General features: G+C 43.2%; 2 protein-coding genes across 2 annotated transcripts in view; one reads left to right on the plus strand and one right to left on the minus strand.

The window, feature by feature from the left end:
- The window catches only part of mrpl23 (mitochondrial ribosomal protein L23), a 53,735-nt gene extending 50,198 nt beyond the window's left edge, over positions 1 to 3,537 (minus strand). Inside the window, exons 1-2 of the mRNA XM_080437805.1 lie at positions 3,404 to 3,537; positions 846 to 968 (exon numbers count right to left, since the gene is read on the minus strand). Coding sequence (XP_080293931.1) covers positions 846 to 968; positions 3,404 to 3,432 — 152 coding nt within the window. The 5' untranslated portion in view covers positions 3,433 to 3,537. The remainder of the gene's footprint in view (positions 1 to 845; positions 969 to 3,403) is intronic.
- A 10,988-nt stretch (positions 3,538 to 14,525) lies between these two features.
- LOC308091513 (SITS-binding protein) overlaps positions 14,526 to 16,585 on the plus strand; it is a 38,579-nt gene continuing 36,519 nt past the window's right edge. Inside the window, exon 1 of the mRNA XM_080437172.1 lies at positions 14,526 to 15,658. Within this exon, the coding sequence (XP_080293298.1) occupies positions 15,185 to 15,658 (474 nt within the window). The 5' untranslated portion in view covers positions 14,526 to 15,184. The remainder of the gene's footprint in view (positions 15,659 to 16,585) is intronic.

Here is a 16,585-nt window from a genome sequence, read left to right on the forward strand (position 1 = left end):
AAATATGAAGTGTGTCCGGATCTGAGTTGTCCGTCCACAATGCCATTTGAACATCCAATTTGCTTCACTCTTAATTAAATTCCTGACAATCAAAATTGTTGTAGCAGTGTGCAGATCTCGACCAATAAAAATAGTTTGGGTGAGGGACATGGCCACAAAACCATGCTAAAAGAGACAAGGCGAGCAAATATTTGATGGTTGGACGTCATCGCTTCACAACGCGTTGTCACTCTGACTGACTGAGGTCTGGTTGAAACACATTTTGTCTCGCTCGCGTCGCTGTACGTTTGTCAGGATGGGGTGTGAGACGCAGGCCCCGTCTAGACGACAACGGGCTCTAAAGAAAACGGCAAAATAAAATATGAGATGTGGCTTCCGTTTAGACCACAACAGCGTTTTCGGGGGTTGAAACCACAACAACGTGAAACCCCCTTCCAGAGTGGAGATCTTTGAAAACGCTCCGCCTCGCGTCTCCATGTACTGTAGACATGCAATACGGGGGAAATAGCAAAACGTGACATTATGGCTATTACATCGGTGTAAACAAACAGCTGTGATAGGAAGTAGAAGGGAAGTGGTTCTACGCATGCGTGACTGGTCTATCTGGCAGCGTGTCTCACCAGCACCGAGCCACCTGGCGTGCACCCTACAGCGTTTTCAATCACTTTCAATCCGTGTAAACGCAGAATTTAAAAAGTGTAAACCCAACGGCACTTTGTCGTTTTCTGTTATGATCGATCGTTACCGTGTAAACGTAGCCGTAGTGGGACAACAGACCTAGTTTGAATACCCCTGGAAAGCATCTAAGCTTTGACCCATAGGAGAGATTCTGAGCACAGGCTTACTCCATGGGGATGCGGAACTGGGCCGTGTCTGCAGGCTGCTCCTTCCCCGGCCGCACCAGGGTCAGGAACCAGTTTGGTCTGAAGATCCTCAGCTGGGGGTCTCCCAACTGGTAGATTGGGTACCTGGACGGGGAACATGAAACAGAACATCAGCATATCACTTTTCAGGCCCGACCCCCCCAAAATAATCATATTTGAACTGCAAAAAACAAACCATGTCAGTCTCTGCCTTTATACTGTAGTAAAATGTAGAAATGATAGGGGTGTGTGTGTGTGTGTGTGTGTCTCAATTGTGTGAGGGACGCTGTACGCATTTACGCACGTGTCATTCCATTGATTACAGTATATCCCCAGACGTCACGGTCAGGAGGATCAACAACATTGATCTAAAGATAACTAATGTGTCCTCCTGTGTCTGTCTGTCCATTGATTGCTACTGCGCTCAGTGCGCTGCCAAGAGCAGGCAGTTAAAAGGGGGAGGGACCTTTGGATGCATTCGTGTGCAAAAATAACAGATCTTCAAGCAAAAAACTTGTCTTTTTGGACTTGTCGCCAAATCTTCAGTCATCAAATCAATTTCTCTGTTTAGCTTGTTAATGGATGAAATTACAACATTTACCCATAATGTTCCCATGCTAGTAAAGCCTGATAAAAGTATCAAACTCCCTGTTAAAGTGCACCAGAATACAGGAAATTACATATGCTCTGTTAAAAGGTTTCTCTCCACCTACCACCAGTTTCTGCTTTAAAATGACTTGATTTCATTATTGAGGGTTAGTTTCGGAATATTGTAGCACACCCACCCAGTGCAGATGTACCGGGTTGGGGATTACAACTGGTATGTTGCACTGGGTGCAAGCAATATCAAGTACAATAACGATGAATACAAAAATACATTTATTTGGCATGCAGTGGTGACTCCATGGCTCGATAAAATAATAATAACGCCACGCCACCAAATCTCACTCCAAGGTTTTCTGAAAAGTTGGCAGCCCTGCCATTATACTACTGGGGTGGGAAGATCCTTTTCAATAAGGATATTTAGGTGATTTTACTAGAAGTGGCCAGTGTCATAAAGAGCTGATTTAGGAAAATTACATTTTCCTAAAAACATTACTTAGATGGCCCGGACCGCTGGCTAAGTGGTCCAGTGACCTAGGCTCCAATGCGCGTTGCAGGTTCGAATCTCGATCCGGACGAACTTTGCTGAGTGTCACTCCCCATCATTCTCTGCCCGTTTCCTGTCTATATCAATAAAAGGCACAAAAAGCCAAAAACAAATCTTTAAAAAAGAAAATGACTTATACCATTATTTTAGGAAGGTGACGGTATGTCACTTAATTTTCCCTGTGTTTACATAACAAAACAATAAATACATTTGTCCCTGCTTCACTACATATTGTAGAAAATTAGCTTTTTAGACTTGTTTGACAGCACCATCTATCATCAGTGTCGTGTAAATTGATGTTCTTTGGTTTGTTGACTTATATTTTCTATTAATATGTTGGATTCATGATAATGTGAATTTTCAAAGATTTAATCACTTAAACCCTCAACACTAAGTAAACTCTTCTGCACCAAACCTCTCCACTCTCCAACGCCAATTGCAGCGTGAGGCGTAGTGTGCTTGTAGATCTGCTATTTTTGACTAATGTCTAGGGTTCAAGTGGTTAATGTAAAAAAAATAAGTTCCAATCACACAAAGGTTTGGAGATCCCCCTGTAATGACTCTGAGGACCCCCTGGGGGTCCAGGACAGCCGGACCCCCTGAAGACCCCTGCCCTAGTGCAGTGGTTCTCAACCTTTTCAGGCCGCGACCCCCAAAAATAATCATATTTGAAATGGGGACCCCCCAAAATAATCATATTGAAACTGGGGACCCCCACCCTGAAAAACACTTGGAATTGTAGGAGTTGAGGCATTACATTTAGTTTGACTCAGGTCCCACAGATAATAAATATTGTGAAAACAGCAGATCTACAGCGTTGTGAGCTTGTAGATCTGCTGTTTCCCCCCAAAATACTCTTTCTTATATTATTTGACAATTTGGCCAATGTTTGACCAGTTTTTATAGTATAGTTTGTTGATTACTTTTGATGCAATAATGGTCTTTTTTTCTGTTCTTTCGTTTTTTATTAGGTATTAAAAATGTCTTAAAAGTCGACCCACAGGTTGAGAGCCAGTGCCCCCTACTATAACCCAATCTCACTCAACAGTCAAGTTACAAGTAGGTGCTCTGTCTTTGGCACCAACCAAATGCACACATCAAAATAAATGTTAGCTGGCTAATAGCTACAGCTGACTGTAGTAGTCAACCAACCACAGAGCAACGGGTTTTATGTCTGCAACGGCTGTCTTGCGACGAAACGTAACGTTATTAAATCAGACAAAAAGTCACGGTTGTTGTGTAATAACAAATAACTACATAGTTTCCAAAACAAACCAGCAGCTAGAGGGAGCTAAGGTTGCTAATACCAATAAAAGCCAACGTTATCTGGGTGAAAATGTACTAATTTGCCCGCAAACTCAGCACTGTACTGACCAAAAGTGTCACTTACATGAGTTTTCTGGACGTCCTGGCTGCCATGTCTGATAGTGAAGTCAGTTGTTGTGACCATAACACTTGAAAATGTTCTTTGTTGTTGTTCTTCTCAAGGACTAGCTGTCACTGGCTACACGTGTAGAGTTCTACTTCCGGGAGAAATCCCCTCCTACTGCGCACGCGCACTACTGCTTGTGTTATTACTGAGGGTTAGGTTATGCCATGGGTTTTGACCTTGAGAGAGAGAGAGAGAGAGAGAGAGAGAGAGAGAGAGAGAGAGAGAGAGAGAGAGAGAGAGAGAGACTACTGAGAGAGGGGGGGAGAGAGAGAGGGAGAGAGGGAGAGGGAGAGGGAGAGAGAGAGAGAGAGAGGGAGAGGGAGAGGGAGAGGGAGAGGGAGAGGGAGAGAGAGAGAGATGGGGGAGATCATAGAGTTAAACAATATTTAATTATGTTATATACTATATTCAATAAATAACTTTTTTTTGCTGTTTTCAAAAAATAATTGATACAGAATCAAATGTTTTATGGTCATGATTCACCAGAATCCTGTATGGCTTGGTTCCAGACTTACAATAAATAATATAGATATTTTCTGAAATCTCTATCGGAAAAATGTATAGAAAAAAGAAGGGGAAAAAAATAACACATTTACTTTCTCACTCAGACCCAATGAAGTGTCTCATTATTTTCTGTATAGTAGTGTGTATATCTGCCTGCCTCTTATATTTCATCATGATTTGTGTGCATGGGGTCCTCATCTTAAACAAGCGTAATGCTTAATGAGGGTTTCCAGTTTGGTAGACCTTGTATTGTGAATTTGTACTTCCATGTACTGTTATGTACTGTCATGTACTATTCTCATGTCTTTCTAAATAAACTACATCAATCAATCAATCAATCATTCAAGTCTAGACTCCAAGGACAACAAGAATGGTGGATAAGGTGGATTTCCTCTTTAACCACTTATGCCCTATTTTATACTTTGAAGTACGATGGTGATCTTCAACTTGTCATGACTCATGAATGAGTGATGCGTCGTGCACTTGTAGATTTGCTATTTTTGAAACTTTTTTAATTTTTATTTTAATTTATTATTATTATTATTATTATTATTATTATTATTATTATTATTATTATTATTATTATTATTATTATTATTATTGTTATCACATTTTGTTACATTTTATGAAAGTTTCTGAATAGTTTTCCTTAAATCAAGGGTACCTTTCAGGCCGCGACCCCCCAAGATTATCATATTTGAACTGGGGTCCCCCCACCCTGACAACAAGAATTGTAGGTATTACGACTCGGTTCCACATATGAATATTGTGAAAATAGCCAAACAAGCTCACAACGACTCACACTGCAAGGCGTTGTGAGCTTGTAGATCGGCTATTTTCACAATGTTTGCCTCTTTCTTGCTTAATATTTGACAATTTGGCCAATTTGGTTTTAAAAAGGGCTTAAAAGTCATTAAATTGTCACTTTAGAAATGTGCAGATACCCTGTACACACTTATACTGTATGTTGTTTTGTTTACTGTTGAGTGAGAAAACAATGTTGCACATTAAGCCAATCATGGCGACCCCCCCAAAATAATTTGGGGACCCCCCCCGGCCCCCAGTTTGGGAACCACTGCCTTAAATGACATGCCCAAAATAGGTCCAAGAGGTTGAAAGTGGTTAAGTGCAGTGCTGCTCTTGGTGTGAGCATTATTCTGGGCACATAACATCATACAATCAGCAGAGGGAGATATTGTCCCACTGCTGTGGTCTCCTCTGTCCTTCAGGCCCCAGGCTGTGTGCCCCATGCAGCACCTGACCTCACACCCACTACGACATGCCTGCCATGGGGGTAGAGGCATGATTGAAGGCCCCCGGAGAGGAACATGATCGAGGCCCTGGCTCAGCTGGTTCCGGGCTGGCATGGGCAGGATAGCTTTACAGCCCACACTGACAGCTCGCAGTATGCCAGCGAGGGAAGTTTCCACCCGTTAAGATGCCATACTGTGTGTGTGTGTGTGTGTGTGTGTGTGTGTGTGTGTGTGTGTGTGTGTGCGTGTGCGTGTGCGTGTGCGTGTGCGTGTGCGTGTGCGTGTGCGTGTGCGTGTGTGTGTGTGATTATTTTGTTGTTTTATGGTTAAAATAGATTTTTGAGTTAGCCTTACAATTAGGAAAAGATTCAGGTTGCGGTTAGGGTTAAGATGAGTCATTTAGAGAGGTTAGGTTTAGTGGTTGGGGTTAGAGTTTTCCATGTAGTTGTGTCACACACCGAAAAATAAGTGACACGTTGTACGCTTGTAGATCAGATATTTTCCAGATATTTTCCAGATATTTTCCAGATATTTTCCAGATATTTTCCAGATATTTTCCAGATATTTTCCAGATATTTTCCAGATATTTTCCAGATATTTTTAAAAATATTTGTAAAATATTTTCCAGATATTTTTAAAATATTTGTAAAATATGTTTTAGATATTTTCAGTGCCGTCCTAAAATGTCCTCATAAGTATAGTAATATGTGCGTGCGTGTGTGCGAGTGCTTGTAAAAGGGTGCGTGAGGCTACCAGCAACTGAAGCAATTATTGTTGTACAGTCTTTGCTTCGTTTACTGGCTGACAGATATAATTCATTTAATTCTGACGCAACTCCTGTACATCAGAGCATCTATTCAGGTTTATCTCCCGTTTAAAAGTGCATGTGCTATTTTTACCTTCAGGAAATCCTTCTATACCACTATACTACCAGTTGATATAGTTGTTTACTTGTTTGTGAAACACTTCATGTGACACCTGATATGAGAGTGCATGAGTGAAATCCTCGGTGTTAATTTAACTCTGACAGTGTACCAATGTAACAGGTCCGTTTTCTTACATTTGTACAAATGGATACATTAACAGTGAGGATTTCACATTTAGATTCACTGGGGAATTTTGAGGAAGGTTACTTTGTCGGAACAGTAACAGATTACTACCAATTTGAAATACTCTAATGTGTCATTTAAACTCAGTAACCTATTGCTTTTGAATTAGCCTACTTTGGCTTCAAACTCCATATGAAGTTAAACAGGTGACATATTACAACGAAGAATATATTTTCGACCACTTTAAAACATAAAAAACGAAATAGTAAAGAATAGTTGATCAGCTATTTTCACCGTACGACAGTACTGTAGATGCAGGCTTGTGATTCTTACTTAACTACTTCCATCCAGGCACACTTGAGCAAGGCACTCAAATAGCACTGATAATGTAGTAGCCTACTTATTAATCCCGTGGGGGAGCACCCAGCTGGTGGTTGATCAGGTGCTCAAATTGAGTACTTGGGCAGGAGCAGTTACGGGTAAAGTACCTTAATCATGGACACCTCGACAGATAGCCAGGGGCCGGGATTTGAACCTGGCACATTCTGTTTCCCAGGCAGCCTCTCAAGCTGGACAAAACCTAAGACTGTCGCCTGTGCGTAACTGATTTTTACTATAGTACTATACTATACTATACTACACTTTTAATGTGTTTAGGACTTCCATTCGGACTTCTAAGCAACGTACTGACATGCACTATACTGAATACACTACAGGCCTCTTTTAATTACAAGATACTGATTTTAACCCTGCTGCTTTCTCAGGCTTTTTGTGCTCATCAGCCTCATCTTGTTTTCCTTTCTTTACTGCTAAATGTTTTATTTTGCTCCCTGAGCTGCAAACGTGAAAGCCTGCATAAGCAAGAGTTTCACCTCACTGCTACCTGTAATTGTGTTGTGACAATGATTGATTGATTGATTCAGTTATGTCCGCCCTGTATGAGCAGCACCTAAGTGTGAATGTGCCTAAAAAGCCAAATACAAATAAATAAAAACATTGTTGCTGTAATCTGATTAGTGCGGTATGTGTTAACTGCTGAAGAATATTGCAATATTACATGTCTTACGTAATGTAATCTGTAACAACCCAAAGAGGGAGGTATTAAAGAGGTGGTGCCATGTTTTTGCACTTTTTCTGTTTTTCATGTGTCTATGAGGTTGATAGAACTTCATTAAGCCCCCCGGTGGTGTTTTTATGGTGTTTTATGTCTTCTCTGACTATTTGGAGTTTTTTCCTGGAGGCTGAAACCTTGAGGGTCAAATGTGCCAATAGAGAAACAGCGCTTTAGTGACATCACAAAGCCCACACCCTCCCCCTCATTATCATAACACAACAGGTGTGGGCATGAGAAGGAGGAGGGACTAGGACAGGTGGGTGGTGCTAAGGTGGTGGAGGAGGTGCTAAGGTGAGAACCAGGTATACTTAATGCACTGGTGGGTGTGTCTACATAAAAACAACATTTTAACACTTACTGTACACTTTTTTTTTGTTGAAAAAAATCCTTACATAATAATAATACCTTATGATCAGGTTTTAGGGTTGAAAAATATCATGGCACTCCATCTTTAAGATCACAAGACTTGATTGATGAGGGTGTACAGTCAGTACCTAGGGTTGTAGCCAGAAGTGTCAAGCGTGTGTGTGTGTGTGTGTGTGTGTGTGTGTGTGTGTGTGTGTGTGTGTGTGTGTGTGTGTGTGTGTGTGTGTGCGTGTGCGTGTGCGCGTGCGCGTGCGCGTGCGCGTGCGCGTGTGCGTGTGCGTGTGCGTGTGTGTGTGTGTGTGTGTGTTGACCATATACTTATGACCCTCTCTCTCTGCCATCTTGGCCTTGGACCTGCAGCTACTGTGTCTGCAGTAGTACCTTGGTCAGGGTGTTAATGTTTAGTGAGGCGGGCCCAGCCGGGTCAGACCATAGATGGGTTTCCGCGCGACGTCATCACAGAGCAGAGTGCGCAATCTGCGCATGCTTGGGGTAGAACGAACCGGAAGCGCCCTTCACTCTGTTGTTTTGTTCGGGATTTAGATAGGCATAATGCTGCTATTATAGGCATAATAGGCATAATGCTGCTATTATATACAAACAGATCCAACTTCCGACAAATCATTTTTATTGAGTAAAGAAGATATTACAAACTGCATAATTTAATCTACTTTCATTAAACCCGGTGAAGACCATTTCTTTTATGAATGTACAATGGCCAGAGCTGCTGCGGGTAATAGCGCCCTCTACAGGCTCGTCCCTCCACTGCGCGCGCATCATCCTCTCATGTTTACAAACAGGAAACCCATCTATACCAGACCAGGCAGTGTAAATTATATTCCCAAGCTGTTTAGCACAGTAGTTCTCAAACTTTTTGTGTGGCAAGGACCCCCATCTGAAAAGGTTTAGTGCCAGGGACCTCCAGAAGAGAGGATTTGTGTTAAACAATTATCAAGCTAGCTGTGAGCATGTAGATCTGCTATTTTTACATACCCAACATATAAATGGATAAAGTGGTTAAGATGATTGTGATGCTATGTTATAACTACTTCTGCTGGGGACCCTTGGAACCCCCCCCAAGGACCCCTGGGGGTCCCCGGACCCCACTGAGAACCATTTTTTGGCGCATAGAGGTTTAGTGTAGACCCGGAACCGGAAGCAAGTTTAGTCATGGGCCCGCCCTTCTCACCTCTGCTTGGCTTCCTACTAGAAAGGGGGGCAGGGCCAGGTTGAAATAACATCCAAAACCCCAACAGAGCAGTGACTTTGATAGCTCACTGCATTACAATGGTATGCCCACGTGTTGTACATCTTGGGTTTTAATGCTCTTTTAATTATCTATTCCCAAGCATGTCCCGACACATTTTAGTCTTAAATTAGGGTTAGGTGTAATTTCTTGTGAGGTTAAGTTTAGGATTAAGCTTATGTCTAGGCGTAGCTGCTAAAATGCGCCAAAGAAATTGCACACAAGGAAGAACTGTCAATCACAGCGACTAATGGCCAATCACAGCGCGTCTTCGCTAAGCTGCCTTGGGAATGGTTTTGCTGGCGGCCAGACCCAGGCCAGGCCAGGGTCTAGGGGGGAGAGGTGGGGGACAGCAACATGAACCGGCTCAACCTTCAGCCGAAGGTCTGGTCTCACACTGTTGTCCAACTCTGCCATTTATAGATGTGACACGAGCCTGTTTGTTAGCTCAAAACAGTTGGGCTCTTTGATGGAAAACGAATCGTATTATCTAATTTCATTGGCTGTGACACTGTGGGACTGTCATGCGGATGTGAATGCAATTAGTGGAGTTATATTCCCTTTCACATGACCTTGGCCAAAAAAATTTAGTCATTCTTATTGCTTTCAAGATGTTGCGGTTTTGATTTGTTTTATATGTTCTCTGTAATCTCTGTAAGTTGTCCCATAAATCTATTACGTATTTGTACACTATGTGATAAACAAAACAATCAGTGTGCACGCATCATTGACATCATTGACATCATTGTCGTTGTTTGTATGTGAGTGTGTTGTGTGTTTGGTGGTGTGTGTGCATCCATGCGCGTGTGCGCTTGCTAGAGTGTGTGTATACAGTAAACCCTTCAGTGTTCATTTATCCATTGTAACTCAGAGAATGTACAAATGTAACCAAAAGGACCCTATGGGTCCATTTGTACACTCTCAAAGTTAAATGAACACTCAGGGTTTCACAGTGTATGCATTTGAGTGGAATGAGGGGTCGGGTCTGGGGTAGTGGAAAGTGCCTGGTTGTGTGACAGTATAAGGGGGGAAAGTGAGAGAGAGAAAGAGAGAGAGAGAGAGAGTGAGTGAGTTAGCTAATGGGAGGGATGTGGATAGACGGAAACTGCTCATTCTACAGCAGGATTGTCCCGCCAAGTGCGGGCGCTGGGGCCACATGGAAACTCTCTCCTCTCCTCTCCTCTCCTCTCCTCTCCTCTCCTCTCCTCTCCTCTCCTCTCCTCTCCTCTCCTCTCCTCTCCTTTCGTCTCGTCTCGTCTAATCTCCTCTCCTTTCGTCTCGTCTCGTCTTTTCTCGTCTCGTCTCGTCTCGTCTCATCTCGACTCGTCTGGTCTAATCTCCTCTCCTCTCCTTTCGTCTCGTCTCGTCTCGTCTCGTTTTGTCTCGTCTAGTCTCAACTCGTCTAGTCTTGACTCGTCTCCTCCAATCTCCTCTCCTCTCCTCCTCTTGTCTCCGTCAGCGTCATAGTGTCGGTATTGAATGTCCTAGTGAAGAGAAGAGGGAAATGGTAAATTGAACATCCAGATGCGAAGATGGAAACGTTTGTCAGATTAAATGAATTGTTTTGCTTGTAAAGAGACCAGTGTTGAAGTTTTTTTTGTTTTGTTAGATTTTTGCTTTTGCTTTTTCCATCCGAAGCCATTTCATCCATCTGAAGCCATTTCACCTTTCTATGAAGGATCATTTATCCATGTGTGTTTAGAACATCTGGAGTTTAACCCTGTTAATGGGTTCAATCTCAGTAGCGTTTCTACAGATAGACAGACAGACAGACATTTGCCTATTATGACATGAAAAAGAGAATGTGAGCACTCGTCAGTAGAATTGTTCACAGTTCATGTTTATCGGGTGCACGATTCTGCCAGAAACAATATCTTTGAAAAGATCACCAGCACTCACTTGGTCCTTTTAGGATCTATTATTTATTGAAAAGCCTCAGCACAGATCAAACACGACGTACGTTTCGGCCTACGGCCTTCCTCAAGCATAGATGTATGTCCTCGGACCAAGTTACAATAGCCTACCTACAGAGACAGGTGGTAGAGAACATGACCAGTGACCCAATGACCGGGTGGGACATCAAGACTGACTCAGATTGATGGTTCCAGGTCAAACTCAGGGCGGTTGATCATGCCAACGGCAGCTTGGAAACTGGTGTTGTCTAGGAACGGATACAGGACCAGTACTGTAGGGTGTGTGGGGATGTTATGTGTGTATCACAACCCGGGATCAGGGAAGAAATGTGTTGGGAGAGCCAGTTATGTTTTTGGATAGCAGCTGTTTATAAAAGCATGTGTGTCCTTCTGTTGACAGTGTCTAACAGACGTTTCACAGGCAGAGATAATTGTATATGTACTGTAGCCTTAGTTGTCTGATATCTAACGGGATATCGACCACATAATATATCGTTGCTGTTTTTCACGTTTTTTCGTAAATTAATGCCCTACTTGATCATACTACAGCGTCACACAAACGCATCAAAAGTAGCATTTTGTGCTCATGTGCCCGGCTCAATCGAGGTTAAGCTGAATCAACACTTGTACTTTAATTGCAAACAGCTCCCAACCAAAAGTAAATGATTGTTTTCACTGCAAGTTTAAACGTTGCGACTTTCAATGTTTAAACATTATTCAAATGACGCATGCAGTCAATTGACCTGACACACAGAACACAAAATGTCTTGGCCCCTCATAGTCCCCACTCCTAATTAAAGTGCTGCCCCTTGCCACCACCACCCCACTGAATGTGCAGAACCCGACAAATAAGTGGTGATCCGGTTCAGGTCAGATTCCTCTTGTTTTTTTTCACGTTCTGTGTTCACACTCTCCAAGGGAGCGGGTGCATGCCACGCACAAGTCCTCTGCCTATTTATAGCCTGAGGGACGGAACTTGGGGAGGATTGGAGGGGGGGCAGCAATCTGGATGGCGTGTAAATTTAGACCCTCCCCCTGGATGTTCCGTTGATGTCATAGACCTGACCCCTGACCGAGGATCCGGGCTGCCACAGGGTCCATGTTGCACTTGAATTTCAGGTGTTGTGCACACACACACAAGCACGCACGCACAGCCACACACACACACACTGTGCGATAGCCACCGATCTCGAAAGGTGCTGTAGTTGGAGTTTGGGTGATTAGATGTAGTCCTCACACTGGTTCCCACAGCCTTATCCAGTGTCTCTCTCCCTGCCAGAGTTATGTGGTGGATTGGGTGTTGGGGGGCATGGGGGGCCTGGGGGTGGGGGTGCTGTCATGCACAAACTGGGGCAGGGGCAACTGATCTTCAAGGTATGTCAACTGACACCCGGGATATCTGGTGCACTGCTGCAAATTCAACCCTGCTGCAAGACCTTAACCTGCAAACATCACAGCATTGTTAACTTCTTCAAGCTCACGTTATGTTACATCTCTGGGATCTTTTAGGTCTAAAGTTGCCATTGTGTGATTTTGTTACCCCTGACCCCAATGGAGGCTTGTTGGGAGTCATGGGGCAATACCACCAAAACAGACTGACTGGAAATTAGAGGTTTGAAGTCTCATAATCTAAAACCAGAAAGTTTGGTTTTAGATTACGCCAAGCTTCAATGATTATTGAACATGTAACTACTTAACCCTATACTTAGTTATACGACGGACAGTTCACAACTGTGGGTTATTTTTTGGGGTTACTGTGGGACAATTTTTTGACAATAATGGCATGCCCAAAAATAAATCAGGTTGAGGGTGCATGGTCAATAATTATACATGCTGCAGCAGAGACACTTCCCTATAAATCTGCAGGATTAATTATAACACAGATCATGTCTATGGATTATTGATTGGCACCATGCAGAGGCAGTTTGTGTCAAGCAAGCAGAATGACACCACTTCAACTAAATTGTGACTTGGTGGCGACTGGTGCAGACACAAATGCCTGTTGACAGTCCAAATGCCACCTTCCACCAATCACACCGCCACCCCGCTACCCTTGAGACACTCGTAAACAACATTCCTGCCCTGAAACGTTTCTACTGCATAGACGTAGCGTGCAGCACCTTAACACTTACCCGCCATCAACAATGCAATTATTTAGGTCAGTTTGTCTGTCAGTGGAACATGTGTATAGCTACAGTATAGACCTATGGGACCTATATGCAATTAGAGTAGGCTACAGACGGGGGAAAAAGCATACCTCGCGTAAGAGGGAAAAAATCTGTTGGTCATTAAAAGTTTCCTATGTGTATAATAACCTCATTTACACTTCACGACTATATTTGTACTTGTTTGAAGGTGTTTGGTGAAATTAAGAGCTCAAATGCGCCGAATACAAAAACGCTCGCCCCAAAACACAGTCGCCCGGGGCAAATCCGGTGGTATTCACCTGGTATCTCTAAACGTAACCTCAGTAAACTATGCCTAAAGCTAAACCTAACCTTATTCCTAAACGTAACCTCAGTAAAAAAAATATGCCTACCCCTAAACTTAATTCTAACCTTATCCTCAGTAAAACAAATACAAGAATACAAGAACCACTAGTCCGTAAAAAAAAATGGGGTCGAGCGTGTTTTGGGGCGAGGCTTCCGGTTAACATGCAATGCGCCACATGGAAAGCGTTTACGCACAGACACATTTTACGCACAGTCCCAGTTCGTTCACGTGAAAACAAATCGTCATCACTGACGATCAAATACTTGCGCTTTGTGTCATTATTTCCATGTCTTTTCAAAGAGTGAGTAGGCTATAGCATATTGATAACATTTTGGAACTCGCGCAGCTTTGTATTGTGCCTAAAACACAATACGAGTTCGACTCACAAATGCTATATGTCACACACAGTAAAATCCTCGGGTTCAAATGGACCCTCCATTTGGTTCCATTTTGTACACTCTCAGAGAGTTAAAACAACACTCTAGGGGTTTTCAACCCTTTTCATATCAAGGTCCATTATTTGTTCGGCATTTGAGCCATGGACCACCATTTGATGAGATTTAGACTCTCAGACCCAAAACTTAGAATATTTTGTTATCTTTTGATACGATTTTGTCCACAATACCATGCTGTATTGATGTCACTGTGGTCCCATAGGAGAGATAACAGGCAAACGTTGATCGAAAAAAATAAAATAATAATTAAGTAATGCAATAATTTTATTTTAATTTTTAACAATAATTTAACTCTTGAGAGTGTAAAATGAAACCAAATGGACCCGTAAATGGTTTCATTTTACACTCTCAAGAGTTAAAGATCTATAGGGTCCATTTGGTTTCCAACTCTCCATCATTTAGCATGGGGACCACTTGGAACCCCCTCAAGGACCACTGGTGGTCCCCGGACCACTAGTTGAGAACCACCAGTGGTCCGGGGGACCACCAGTGGTCCGGGGGACCACCAGTGGTCCTAGAGTCTAGGATGTTACAGTGCAGAGAATGCACCAAAGGAGGCAATGCAGTCTGGAGCATGCAACAGCGCAGGGCGCACGGACGGGAGCGAGGCATGGGTCACTCCCTCCCCGGCTGTCTGTCTGTGGCCCTCTGCGGGCTGCGGGACTCTAGTCTCTGCCAAACCCACCGGCTCCTCATCACGAGTCCCTCGTCTCTCTACCTTTCTGAAGAAACACAGTCTAGTGTAACGTTACGTCAGAGCCGGACAAAAAGTGCAGGGCAAGCAAAGTCAGCGTCTTAGGAGCTATTCTAGGGCATATGCTGCCAAACCCGGCTTTGGGGGCTGCTGATCAGTGCTCTGCAGCGGCCAATGCAATTACAAACCAACACTTTTTAAAGCAGCAACAGCATGTGGTAAGTCAAATTAGTCAAATATTCATTGATACTTTTCTCTCCATTGGGGATTACACTTTTTTTTGGGGACAGTTTTCTGCACATGACAGGTATCTGTTACTTCCAACATTTTTCACTTTTTAAAGCAACAGCATGTGGTAAGTGAAATATTCATTGATCACTTTTCTGTCCGTTGGGGATTAATACATTTTTTGGACAGTTTTCTGCACATGACAGGTCTCTGTTACTTCCAAAATTGCGCAAAAACAGCGGTTGGACGGTTCAGTATAAGGATAAAAGTAAGGCTATTTGACTCTATAGCCTCACTTTGCAAAACACAATGACATGATGAGACACCACCATAGGTTTTTAACCCAAAGCGATTTCTTCAACGTTTTTTGTTTGATTTGATCCTTGCTCACCCACCACTTTAAAAACAAAAATAAAAAAACAACATGCCTCACGCACGAAATAGGAACCCTAGCCCCATCCCAGAGGTAACGTGGGACACGGGACTGAAGGAGATGAACGAAACATGGAAGGGAGCTATAGCCTGCCTCGGGGTCGCCGTCTTCTTCGTCATGACCATCGGGATCATATACTGGCAAGTGGTGGACCAGCCCAACAAGAACTGGATCCTCAAGGGGACGTTCAGCGGACTGATCTGGGAGAGAAGGAGCCAGTCCCTGGTCATCCAGACCCTGGCGGAGGACAGGACCTACGTGGAGATCGACGTCGGGAACGTGGGGATCGACGCCGACACCGAGGTGCCGTTCGTCCGGAACCTGTGCTGGCTGAACAAGACCGAGTTCTGCTACACGTGGGACTCGGTGGCGGAGGTGAAGATCTCGCTGGACGCGGACGAGGAGACGGAGACGGAGTGCTACAGCATGAGCTGGACGCCGGTGCACTGTCATGTGGAGCTCAAGGTAAAGGGGGGTCCCGGGGGGTCCTTCTCCTCCGCGTGCACGGCTAGGGTGCACCGTTGTGCCATAAATCAGTGACTTCTCAAAGTGGGGTTGAGGGGGTTCCAGGGGTCCCCAATAAAATGTGTCGCATGACTCGCATCAAAACCAATGTAAGCACTTTCACCCTACATCGACTAAAATAGCAAATAGCAGATGTTTGTAGCTCGTAGATTTGATATAAGAAAAGGAATATTACGAAAATATAATATATTTTAATGACACAAATCTTGTATGGGTACCTGGCACAAAGAATTGTCAGACAAATATTAATTTGGCCATTTTGGGGGTCCTTAATTGGCATGAAAAAGTTTGAGAACCACTGCAAATATTTCCACTGGATGCAACATAAATAGTTTTAACCAACTTAGACTTTTTATGTAACTTTTGTACTTTGATCAATATTATTTGATATAATAGGCAGAACAATTTTGCACAAGATTTGTATTTAGTTGGTCATTTGGGGTTATTGTAGACTAATCCAATTATATGCATTTGGCAAGTTGTAAAATGCGCATTTTTGCAATTATGTAAAAAAAAAAGAAAGAAAGAAAAGAATAGGCTACTTATTGCATGTCACGTTACGTGACAGTTACCAAATGTAGTTTAGCTGGTTTCGCCACTTATTCTTGTCAGCCATTGGCTCAAGTGCGCACGCCTGGACAGATTAGTAGGCCTATGTCTTTGTTCCTTGACTAACAATTCTCCACCTGAAAACATGGCTGGTCACATTCGTTTTTTCCTCTTACATGCACAAACTGTACTTTTCTCCGGCTTAATAAGTATCAAAGTGCCACTTAAACTATGATGTTCTGAAAGGTTAATCTGTCCCCATTGGAACATTCCTGGGAATAACACCCCGTCATGTGGCGTGACTGGACACAGAAAAGC

The sequence above is a fragment of the Gymnoscopelus braueri genome (assembly GCF_963280865.1).
Source record: "Gymnoscopelus braueri genome assembly, chromosome: 9".
In the NCBI taxonomy this organism is placed as follows: domain Eukaryota; kingdom Metazoa; phylum Chordata; class Actinopteri; order Myctophiformes; family Myctophidae; genus Gymnoscopelus; species Gymnoscopelus braueri.